Source organism: Xiphophorus maculatus, chromosome 10 (genome assembly GCF_002775205.1).
Source record: "Xiphophorus maculatus strain JP 163 A chromosome 10, X_maculatus-5.0-male, whole genome shotgun sequence".
Lineage (NCBI taxonomy): Eukaryota > Metazoa > Chordata > Actinopteri > Cyprinodontiformes > Poeciliidae > Xiphophorus > Xiphophorus maculatus.
The window spans coordinates 9903828-9916692 of record NC_036452.1 but is presented as its reverse complement, the minus strand read 5'-3'; the positions used below and the strand labels follow the sequence as shown (position 1 = coordinate 9916692).

At 38.3% G+C, this 12865-nt stretch overlaps 1 protein-coding gene across 1 annotated transcript; it reads right to left on the bottom strand.

The window, feature by feature from the left end:
* Nucleotides 1-346: 346 nt before the first annotated feature.
* On the bottom strand, nucleotides 347-6949 carry LOC102226704 (NACHT, LRR and PYD domains-containing protein 3-like). The gene is made up of 9 exons (XM_005794773.2): nucleotides 6670-6949; nucleotides 5717-5851; nucleotides 5542-5613; nucleotides 3667-5452; nucleotides 2837-2998; nucleotides 2573-2746; nucleotides 2309-2476; nucleotides 1280-1326; nucleotides 347-1201 (listed from the first exon to the last, which is right to left on the bottom strand). The coding sequence occupies exons 1-9, from the start codon at nucleotides 6710-6712 to the stop codon at nucleotides 681-683; spliced, it is 3108 nt and encodes a 1035-aa protein (XP_005794830.1). The 5' UTR covers nucleotides 6713-6949; the 3' UTR covers nucleotides 347-680.
* Between the last annotated feature and the right edge of the window lie 5916 nt (nucleotides 6950-12865).

Genomic DNA, 12865 nt, shown 5'->3' with positions numbered 1-12865 from the left:
TATGTTTCATATCAATGAGCAAATTAAATTCCTTTTGTAAATAAAAACATTTTATTCGTGTAACTTGATCATTTGTGGCAAAGGATGCATCACCAACTAAAAAATACTGTCAGCATCTTTATTTTTTATTAATTGCTTAATCTAAAATGACACTTTAATAATTTCAAAAGGTGATCAATATATATTTTTATTTAGAAGCTACAAATGCAAACATATTTATAGACCAATCTTTACCTCTTAAATGTCAAAATGTTGAATTTATTTTTGCAGATTTGCTTTAATTACTGCTCTGAGTATGTTGTTGAGTTTGTATACTCCAGTTAACGATTAACTGATTATTAAATTAGTTCACGATTATTTAAATAATCGATTAATCAAGCTGTATGAAAGTAAAATAAAATTGCAGTTTATTGCATAGTACTTAATGTGATTTATAATTCGGGTCAAAGGCTCATATTTACACTACTTCTTTTGACATTTTATTACAATTTATAGCAAGGATGTAAAATGGCATTTTAAGCTCACAGTCTTCGATTTTTTAATGCTCAGTTCTAATATAATAAGCGCATTTTTGTTCAATTTTACAACATAAAAAGACATTATCAGGCTCAAACATGTCAGTACTTGGCTCAGGCAGCAGTCGATGCGCTTAATTTCGACATCGGAGGGAAACTTCCGGATTAACATAACAGTACGGTTGAGTCGACCCAGCCAAGATGGAAGCCGGGGTAGACGGGCTCGGTGAAGGTGGTGTGGAAGGTGTGGAGGAGAGTCCGGTCACCACAGGAGACCCTAAAGAAGGACAGCGACCCTGCCGCCCAGTCCAGGTAAACTCCTACTTTATTGGAGTTGGGTGTAGCTGGAACAACGTCGTTCCTGCTCCCATGCAGAATCTGGTAGCTGTTTCTGTTGCAGTTCAGGCCCCAGGAGACGTCATTGCGGCCCAACCAGCGGTCATTACCCTCTCCTTTCCTCAACATCCGTCTGTAGGCCACACCGATGCAGACCCGCCCGACCCACTCCGTCTCCCAGTAGCAGCGCCCGGTCAGTCCCTCTGTGCACAACACCTGGGTCCAGTAGTCGAACCTGTCCGGGTGATCCGGATACGAGTTCTTGGTCCAGCGTGTTGCTTTCTGGTTTCCATTGGAAAGAGAGAGATCCCTGTGGGCTGTGTTTGGGTCCAGAGTCAACTTCTTAAGGTCTGATAGGAAAATAAGGAAGAAAGAATTAATCATTTATATAAGTCAAGCAAAAATAATCAAATATTTTGGCTACTTACATTTCCTCGGACCAGGTTGGATCCTGGATTCACCACATTGCTCCACACTAAAACAGATTGCTAAATGTTATCTTGGTGCTTTTGGGTTGGGGGAGGAGGTGGGTAGAGTAACCAAAAATTGTACTGAAATACAATTCCACATATTTTTTTACTCAACTTAAAGTAAAAGTAGCTGTCCAAAATAAAATGACTCAAGTAAGATTAAAAAAGGATTTGGTAAAACGTCTACTCATGTACCACATCACTCATCAAATTATCAATCATTTAATATTTAAAAATTACATAACTGTCTTGCCTGTTAGTTTAGATGGGTGTTAGTTGTCACTTTTTCCATTCTAATTAACAATTGTTAATTAACTGTTGTGAATTGTTAGCAATTAGCAATTGCTAACAATTAGCAATTGTTGTGAATTGTTAGCAATTAATAATCTGCATCCTGACAATTGCTAACAATTAGCAATTGTTAATTAACAATTAATACCAAATACCAAAACTCTCGGTATTGATACATTTTAGACAAACTGATGGGAGAGAGAGAAGATGCAATTGACAGAAGGCAAACATATCAGCACACCACATAACAATGTTAATTAACAATTGTTAACAATGTTAATTAACAATTGTTAACAATGTTAATTAACAAAAATAGTTAATTATTAACACATTTTAAGTGGAATTAACATTTAATAATTGTTAACAATGTTAATTGTTCATTAAAATTTATTAATGTTAATTGTTCTTAAGTAATTGTTAATTAACAGCAATTTATTGTTGTTAATTAACATCATTTAACATTAATTCCATAAATATGTAAAGCATAATTTTGTTTGCTTTACATAATTATAAATTTTGTAGAGCATATAAAATTAATAAAGCTATTTTGTTTCCTTCATCATACAAAATTTCTACATAAAACACTTTATGATCATAAAGTGAGAAAATGTGAATAGATTTCAAGTTTATGAATATATTTGCAAAGAGCAAATGTAAAGTTTTTGACTGAACCCTGGCAGACTGATGCTTTGTTACCTGAGTGACTGCAGGGTGCATTGTGGGTCCTCCAGCAGAGCTGAAAGCAGCAACAGCCCAGAGTTTCCTGGATGGTTGTAGCTCAGGTCGAGCTCTTTCAGATGGGATGAATTCAGTGCAGATGCCAGGAATGTGCAGCCCTCTTCTGTCACTCTGCATCCTGACAAACTTTGACAAAATTATATTTCATCAAAATGACCCGTACAGCAACAACGGCAGCAACAGAGAACCATTTCTTTACTTAGGAAGTATTGCATGTTTTACCGAAGCTGCTCCAGTTTGCAGTACGAACTCCCCAGTCCAGCCGAGAATGTCCTAACTCCATGGTCCTGAAAGTCGTTGTCGGTAAGATCCAGAACTTTTAGGTGGCAGCAGGAGGAGCTGATGACTGATGCTATAGTAACCGAGCTGTTCTCTGTTAGGTTGCAGCTTCTTAGTCTAAGCAAACAAAAAATATAAAGACAAAAGTTAAACCCACATATAGTGTCACTTGCATGTATCTGTGTAGCAGACAAGTTGGATTTTGACCTCAGTGTCTCCAGTTGGCTGTTCTTTAGCCCGTCAGAGAGTTGCTTCAGTCCTGTATCTGTCAGGTTGTTGTTGCTCAGGTTCAGCTCTCTGAGTTGGGATGAGCTGATGCCACTGGCCAGATTTTCACAGCACATCGCCGTGAGGTTGCAGGCTTTCAAACTGGACCAAGAAAAAAAATGCATGACATATGAAAACTGTGCCAGACTGTCCATATTTGACGACATAGTAGCTAGATAAATATAGCTATGTATAGTAACTTGACTGACAGAGACTCTACAGTACATTCAATCCAGAAAAACCAACTGCAGTCATGCTGAGTACTGGGATTCCTCAAGGTTTTGTACTTGGCCCATCGCTTTTCCCCATATTAAGACACAACTGTGCATCCAGAATCAAGGAAAAACTGATCATTAACTCTGCAGAAAGTTTGTATTCACTTTTAAGATATGGCACTCTACTTAACTAAGCACTGGTGTCCTCAGGGAGATGTGCTTAGTCCATTATTTTCCACTCTCTATATACTTTTCAGAAGTAGTTTTTTTCAGTTTTACTGTAATACACAAGCAGCCTCCCTTTTTTTGAGTCTCTTGAGTTTGTTTACTTTGTCAGCCATATTGCCTGGACACCATTAAGTCCGATGTTAAGTGAAGCCCAGGAATTAGTGTCAGAATTATAAAGATCTTGCAAAGCAGTTTTCTATCCATTCTATGCAAAAGTATAGTTATTTCTAAAGCGTTTATAACTTTTAAGTTCCACAATAGCATGCATTAAAGTGAGTGTTTGGAAAGTCTCAATCTGAACTAAAAATATCGTACCAAAGGACTTACTTTGCCACTTGGACTGTTTTCACAACAGGCATTAGTCTCAAGAGCCCCTCTTCTGACCTCATGTAGTTACTCAGATCAAACACATTAAGCTCTTCTTCTGAGGTCAGCAATACAAAGATCAGTGTGGCCCACTGGGCAGGTGAAAGGGTGGCTTGGTTCAAAATGCCTGAGCTGATGATGTCCTGAACTTCCTCCACAAGAGCGTGGTCATTCAGCTCATTCAGACAGTGAAAGAGATTGAGGCACCTTTCAGGAGATTGACTGTCTCTGATCCTCTCCTTTATGTGTTTAATGATTTCAGTTCTGGTTCTTTGATGAGTTCTGTTGTTGGACATTAGATGCTTCAGCAACGTTTGATTGGACTCCAGTGATAGACCCAAAAGGAAGCGCAAGAAGATGTCAAAATGCCCATTTTCACACCGCAGTGCCTTTTCTACAGCTTCTTTGTAGAGGATGACCTCTGATGATTCTCTGGACATTAAACGGCGTGACACAGATGACTTCTTGACCAAAACGTTGTTGTTTTCGTTGTGGAACATGAGGTAGACATACAGCGCTGCAAAGAATTCTTGAATGCTCAAATGCACAAAGCAGAACATCTTCTCTTCACACACTGTCATCTCCTCGTTGAAGATCTGTGTGTAAACACCTGAAAACATGGAGGCCTCTGTGACCTTGATGCCATTAAGGATGAGGTCACTCTCGTAGAAGATCGGGTGACCCTTCTCCAGCTCTTTGAAAGCAAGTTTACCCAAAGCAAGGAGGTTAGTTCTCACACAGTCAGTAGTGGAGTCTCTTCTGTTTGGCAGTCTTTTCTTCATTTTCTCCACATAGAGGGACAAGAAGTGGATGTACATCTGTGTGAGACTCCTCGGTGTCTCTTTGCTGTCGTTATTCGCCAGGTTCTTCTCAAGAACACTTGCCGCCATCCAGCAGAAGATTGGTAAGTGGCACATGATGTGAAGACTTCTGCAGGATTTCACGTGTACGATCACCCGATTTGCTACGGTTTTGTCAGTAATCTTCCTCCTGAAGTACTCTTCTTTCTGTGAGTCGTTAAATCCCCGCACCTCGGTGAGCAGATCAATGTACTCAACTGGGATTTGAGCAGAAGCTACTGGTCGAGATGTAATCCAAACGAGAGCCAAGGGAAGCAGACATCCCCTGATCAGGTTTGTGAGAATCACAGAAACTGAACTTGGCTTTGTAACGTCTGACAATATTTCACTTTTCTGAAAGTCCAGCGACAGCCGACTCTCATCCAGGCCGTCCAGGATGAAGAGGATTTTGCTTTCAGGCTCGTTAAAGATTTCTGTGTCTTTTATTTCAGGGAAAAACACACAGAGAAGCTCCACCAGACTAAAAGCAGTCTTTTTCATTAAATTCAGCTCTCGAAAGGAGAGGGAAAACACAAAATCTATCTCTGTGTTTGCCTTCTCCTCTGCCCAGTCGAGAGCAAACTTATTGGCCGATACGGTTTTTCCAATACCGGCGACTCCCCTGGTGACCACGGTTCTTATGTGCCGTTCGCCTCCGGGTTGACACTCAAACAGACGATTGCAGTGGATTAACTTGTCCTGGGTTGCACGTCTCTTGGATGCAATCTCTATCTGTCTCACTTCGTGCTCTTTGTTAACCACACCACATCCGCCCTCAGTGATGTAGAGCTCCGTGTAGATCTGATTGAGAGACATCTTATTTGCATCCGTTCCAATCCCTTCATGCAAATGACTGCACTTCCTCCTCAGAGTCGCTTTCACTTTCTGTTGGCATTCGGCTAATTTATCTGAGGAAAATGGTACAAGGTTATTAATCGTGTCTTTATGATGTTGCACAACCATTTTGCATTTGCACTGAGGAAGAGGAAGTGCTTACTTTGGCTCTTCTCAGCATTGCAACTGCCTGCAACGTCTTGGTTCAGAGATTCTTTGAATTCATATTTTGATTCTGCAGAACAGAATAAATACAGAATAAAGAGAAAACATCAAAATACTAATGCAATTAAACCCCTTTATTGAGGTATAGGTAATATGACTTCAAGTATGCCTACCTTTCCCCATTGATATATTAATGTTAATGCTGCCAATGCTGGAGCCAACGATGGAAGGAGCCACCACATTGCTGCCGCCTTGAGCAGTGAAACTGGGCTGGAAATGATGAATTTCAGCCTGAATTGAGGAAATTCCTGAAAAGACACAGTGAATAATTAAACCCTAAACATTTAGTGACACTTTAAAAGTCTGTCGGCTCAAAGCGTCAAACAAATTCAGTAAATTCAGCATGCTGGTGCGGAGATCTTAATAAAAATTTATTTGCTCATCTGCATCTGGTTTTCAGCTAAATATGCTTCTACACAGATTTATTTTGGTCTGTCTTTTTGTTGCACGTTGTCAAAAAAATGCTAATTCCAGACAAAGGTGTCTTGAATAAATAAAAAAGCTGTTTTTAAATGAGTAATTCAAACCAACCTGGCTGCAACTGCATCCTAAACTTGACCACTGGTTTTGCTGCTCTGGCCTGCATTTGTCACTCTGTTATGTTTTAGGGACGTTCTGGCTCACTCTTCTTTGCAGTTATGTTTTAATTTCAGCATGAGAGGCATGTTAAAGGTCACACCACAGAGGGAAGGCGCTTTTTCATCAATATTAAGAAATAATTGAGTTAAAACAAGCTCTTATATCTTGCTGAAAGATTACCTATAAGATGGTTTTGTTTTATTTCAAGCGTATTAAGATATTTGCACTAGAAGCCAGAAATAATTGGTAAGGTTTTTGCTGTGATTAGCTAGGGCCATGTTGTTTTGGATAACAATAAAATATGAAAGCTTTAAATATTTTTCCTCTGGTTACTTTTGTCTGATGATGAAATTTCTTTGGTGATCTGAAACATTTAAAAAACAATCAAAATCTTTAAGGAGACAGATACGTTTTCACAGCTGAGTCGACCTGAACCAATTTTTTGCGACATTCTGAGTCATTTTTCTTAGAAAACATCCATCCTTACCTCTAGAGTCTTTAATTGCTTCATCTTCAGCCTTTTGCTCCATGTTTTGCCACGATCCTCATCCTTGTCTTGTTTCTGTTAGCTAATACGTTTCACCTCCTCTGACACTTTTTCAGTCGTTTTCTCCCAGGAAGTCACAACGACAATCTGACAAACGACGAGTAGAGAGCAAGCAGCTTCCCTTCACAACATAAGACGATTCTTAATGATATCAGGGTAAAAGAGAAGCTTTAGCGGCTTTAACAATAACAGCAGCTACTGTCTGTTTCTCAAGCGAATGTTTGCATCTAGACGAGAGAGAAGAAAACAGGAAATGTCAAAATAGTTTGAGTAATCTTCTGTGACTGGTGAGGGGGAGAATGAGCAAACCACAGCACTTTCGTTTGCTAGAAAACGAAATTAAGCTCAGTAAACTGCTTGAATGTGACAATTTGTTTACTGTACGACCAATGAAGGAAAATCAGCTTTTGTTCTTAAGTAAAAGTACAAATTCAGCCAATTGAACCCAAAGTAGAAAGGGGAAAGAAATCCATGCAATGTGTGAATTCACAGAATGTACAGTGAAGACACTGATTTATTTCTTAGTGTCGCTTTAATTTAATTGAATATATAATTTGTTCTTTGTCAACATCAGATAAAATGATTTTCAGATGATAAATGAAGCAAAAACAAGGGTGAAAAAAATTGAGAATTAAAACTTGGAACAGAAAATCTTATTTATTTCCATCTTGTCTTTGATTTTAAAGGAATCCTCAGCGCATTTATCAAATTGAAAATCTTTATTAAGTCATGATTAAACTGCAGTTAGTTGAGCAACTAATTTCAAGGTAAATTGTCAACATTGTTCCTGGGGGAAAGCATCAATTTAATATTGATGTTTGTCAAATAACAGATTTTCGTTTAACATTAAGTGACTTCATCCTTACGTCAACGGTTATAAAAATGTTCGTGTGTTTTATTTCCCAGAGCCTAATCAAGCACAAGCATTTTGTGGAACTAGTTGAAGAAAATGTTATCCTAACATGAGATTACGTTACAACTAAAGATTCATTTTAAAGAACAATTTAAAGCGTCAGCTTTATGAAAACAAACTGCATTCCCATCAGTGCTAACTGAGTTTCTACACATTTTATACAGCTGGGATGACGGGAGGTCAGGGTCAATAAGGCCCTACTAGAAAGGATTTCTAAAAATGAAATAGCCTGAGGAGCAGGAAGAACATTTTGCTGCAGATTCCCATATCATCAAGTTGCTCAAATTATTTAAATTACTGCATTGGAAAGATGTTAATCTTTTCTCCTTTAGTTGTTAAAGACTATTTTCCAATCAGTGAAATTTTCCTTTAAGACAGAATTTTAAAAAATAGAAGTTAATTCAGCAATCATGAGGTCAAACCCTTTATCGCTGCAATTCTGCACCGGCGCCATCTGAACACTAGATGGCATCAAAACTCAAGGTTTAGTCATCTGGTTTTCTCTGCGTCTGTTGTGACAAACTGCAACTTTTGTCATATCAAGATATTTTTCCCTGTAAATACAATTTTTTCCAAAGAAACTTTCAGGAACGACCTGAAAAGAATGAGCCGAACAAATGGTAACTTTAAAAAAACAAGAAAGAGAGGGAGAGAGAGATTATACTTTTTAACTTGTTTATTGTAAATTCAGGGTTTGTTTCAACTAGTTAAAATAACTTTGGAACATTTAAATACCACTCTGCATTTCAAAATTCAGATATTTTTTTAATGTGCTACTCCAGTCTGATTAAAATGAATAGCCATAGCAACACTAGTACAATGTAAGCTGAATGAATCATCTGGTGTCGACCTGTTGGTATGGGGGGGGGGGTCCCCAAATAAAAATCTGCTTAGGGCCCCAAAAAGGCTTGGGCCGGCCCTGCTTCTAGATGACTTGTCACAATTGCAAATGAGATTTCTTCCGGCTTCTTAGCTGTTTTGTCGCCAGATTCTCGTCAACAAAGTATGATTTTATGAGCAGGATCTACGGTTCTTGTTGGTTTATGGGCACAAGAAAAGTCAGCGGTTGACATAAGTAGACGGATTTCTTCATTTATCAAGGCCAGGAGCTGAGAATGTGTCTGATTTCTGCTGCGATGTTAGAAAAGCCGACCATCATTTATTCATTCCTGTCCGAGCTGACTGAGCACTCTGGCATTTAATCAGCAATGCCTTGCCTTTCTTTTTTTCTTTTTTTTTTTTGCCTCTGTGCAGCCACACAAGTTGACACGAAGTTGCTGCGCCGCTCAGCCACGACAAACTCGCTGAGCATCAGGGGGTCAGGGGCTTGTGGCTGCAGGGCATCATGACAACAGGACCTGACGGAGGAGAGACATTATTACTCACTCACTCTCCCCTCCACCCGACATTCAGTCGGATTGTTGCTCCAAAGCTGCAGAGAATGGGAGTGTCATGACTCAACTCTTGGCCCCGGCCGCCTTGTAAGTTGTCATGATGTAACAGATGGCGTAGTCATCCTCATTAGTCACAACAAAGGAAGAAGTCTGGCCTGAATGTATCAAAGCTGCTGAGACTCTAATTTCGCAAACTTGTGTTTACTGGACACGATTGGAGTTTGTTGCAAATGAAACATAAGATTTAAGCTCTGCAAAAAGAAAAGAAAATGTAATAAACAAAATCCTACAAAGTATTTTGGTCTCGTTTCTTGTGAAAATATTTTAATACAGTTGAACTAAGACAAAACTAACTTACAAATAACTTTTAGAAGATTGTTTTAAGTAAATAATACAGTAATATCAATGAAAAAGTTGTAGTTATAACATATATATTATAACTTACGTCCTAGATATTGTTGAAAAGCTACTTGTAAGTTAGTTTTGTCATATTTCAAGTATACTAAGATATTTTCCACTAACAATTATTTTAGTTATTGATTAATCTATCAATTCTTTTGACAATTAATTGATCAATCAGATAAAAAATTTTGACACATTGTACAGATTTTTTATATAACCACTTAAGAATTATTTATATAATATAAGAAATGTGTTAAAAAATAAAATAAACTAATAAGTGAAATTCTTTTTAAATAAGAAAATAAACATTTTATTGCCTAAAATGCAACAACAGAGCTTCCCTTCAGTGAATGAAGCTAACACAATGCCACTTGAGGAGTTCATTATATTTACAGACATAAGTGTTTTCATCTTAAATGCAAAATGTACAACTTTGGATTGATTATTGCTCTGGATATGTTTCATTATGTTTTTTTCTTCCAGTTAAGGATTAATCAAGAAATTAGTTGCCGATTATTTCAGTAATCATGATTAATCCGATTAATCATTTCAGCACTTTAAGATGCTCCTAATGAAATATGTGAGCATACATTTTTGCTCACTGGGTTTAAATGATCTGCCTTTTCTCTGAGCTTCCAGCACAACAGTTTGTTGTAGAACAGGCTGCTTCATGCTATTTTACAGACAGTGGGTGTTTTGTTTTTAAATGTGGAGCGGCATGGGAACAGTAAGTGATGGCAACATAAGTATCTGCCAGATTTTCCATTACAGAATCAGGAGGGAAGCAAACATCAGCTGGTGGCCTGCAGAGGATGACAGAGCTGCTTACAGTGCCTCAAAGTAACTTCATTTTTATTGCAGTAGATTAATATCAGATTGAAGATATTTATAAAGCTACAATTACTTAATACATTTATTTATTTATTTTTTACTTGAAATCCTGCTCTTGATTCTTTGCACAACTCCCTTTTAGCAAGAGAGCATCACTTCTCTTGTAATATTTCACAAAGTTGCATGATTCCCAAAGGTTTCCCAAAGAAGCTTGAGTTTGCCTTCTTTATTGATTTTATCATGTTTTAATCAATCAAATCAGTAACATTTTCTTTGTATAGCAAATTTCAACAGCAAGGCATTTCAAAGTGCTTTACATCATAACAAACACAAAAACACAAAGTCATGCAACATAGAATCAACAATCAAAACATTAAGTCAAGTGCCATCGTTAAATCTGCAATTGATTACGTTTCAAATACAACTCTAAACAGGTGAGATTTAAAGGAAGTCCGTGTTTCAGCTGTTTTACGGTTTTCTGGAAGTTTGTTCCAGATTTGTGGTACATAGAGGCTGAATGCTGCTTCTCCTCATTTGGTTCTGCTTCTGGGGTTGCAGAGCAGACCAGAACATGAAGACCTGAGGTCTGGCTTTGATAAATAGGTAACTACTTATTTTAGATTTAAATCCCAGACACAGGAAGTAGTGGATAACTAATTAAAAATCATTCTAGAAAGTATAAAATAGAATTATAGATTGTGTCAGTAAACATGGATCTCTTGAATAAAGTCAATGTGAGAATGTGCAATGACACATGCAAGAGCACTAAATTTATATTTATAACATTTGCCGTTATGTTAATGGATGCTGTATATTTGTGCCACCATCATGGTCTGGGTGCAGTAGTGCGATACAAAGAATAAACCTAACACTTGCTGAAAAAAATCACATAATTTCTCTTAAATTAAATCCTTCTCACTCCTCGTTTCCTCCTCTGCTCTTGTGTTTCTTCTGAACTGGGAAAGGCGTAGTGGTGTGTGGTCGGTGTGAGATAACAAAGGCTGAGGAGTTCACAATTATATAAGTTCTGTGGAGGCTGTGGAGGAAGAGGAGGAGAGGCAGCAGGGTTAGCACGTAGGAAAAGGAGGGCAGGAAAGGGCCAGTGTAGCCTGCGTTGCAGTGCTCATTTGTCTTGCACACTGACAAACACACACACTCTCTCTCTCTCTCACACACACACACACACACACACACATGCTGGCCTCCTTTCGCTGCTCCTCATCACAGATTCAGCAAATACTGCCTCGCAATATCTGAACTTTTCACTGTTTTATGTTCCCACGCTGACAACCACGCAGAAAGATTTTCAAGTGAAATCACTATTATGCTCCTTTTTTCTCTCTCTCTCTCTCTCTCTCTTTCTCTCTCTCTCTCTCTTCCTCTCTCTCTCTCACTGTCAGAGCTGTTTGCTGTCCCACCTCTGGGCTGGAGTGCTGAGCAGGCAGCCACACACACGCACACACACCCCTACACACACACACACACACACTCTGAGCCTCTAACTGTAACTCTCCAGCTCTATAGCTGCCTGCAGCCCCACCCGCCTGTCCTCTGACGGCCTCCCACTCATGCCACATTAAACATTTAGTGAGGCACTCTGGATCTGTGTGACACCATCTTTTAGCGCCGCCAAGCTAACAGCCCTCACTCTGTGGAAAAAAACATAGGTACACGCCTGTCAGTGGAAACTTGATATAGAGGTTGCAATGTTCCCACTGCCCCTTCCTGTCCCTCTTATTTACCTACAAGGGCACGCTCTCAGTTACGAGGTAAAATCAGATAAACCTTTAGTCATTATTCAATAGATGCATAAACTGTGTGGGGTTGTCCTTTTGCGTCACAGTTTAGCCAGGTGGATTTGAATAAAGGAAAATATCATCAAAAAGTAAATTCATTTCAATAATTCAGTACGAAAAGCGAGCTGACATATTGCAAAAATGAAAATCCAAAATGTAGTTCCTTAGAAATTTAGCTTATTTAAGATAAAGGAATGTTTATTACAGAATGCTATGCACGGCCTGGCAGACGATCACAAATACCCACCACAAGATGTTAGCTAGTCAGAGTGCATAGAAAGTTGAGTGGAAGGAAAAATGCTTGTCTAGACGTTGGAAGATGAGCGACACCAGACCCAACAATGCAGTCGAGGTGAAGGACACTATTCCTTTCAGTACATCTAAATTTTTTATGAAATATTTTAATTTTGTGCAAACATAAATTTTAAATTCTGCTTAGATGTAAGCATGGCTCAAAAACAGCAGTTGTGTATAGAACTTAACAAATTTGAAGTCGCACCTATTTGGAAAACAACTCTCAAGCTTTAACATCTTGGCTGATGTCTTGAAATGTTGCTTCGATATTTCCTTTGTGGTCCTTGTGATATCATCAGGTCATATCCAGTTATAGAGAATCATTTTCAATCCAAATTTAATTGACATTACTCCTGTTAGAGTCCAGCTCAATCCAATCATACAGTCAGATTCAGATACGTGCAGTTTAATTTAATCTAAATTGTGATAAAACACGGTCAGATTCAGTTGATTACTAAATGTCATTTGGTAAAAAATACTCATTTATATTCCTGAGCAAGCATGTG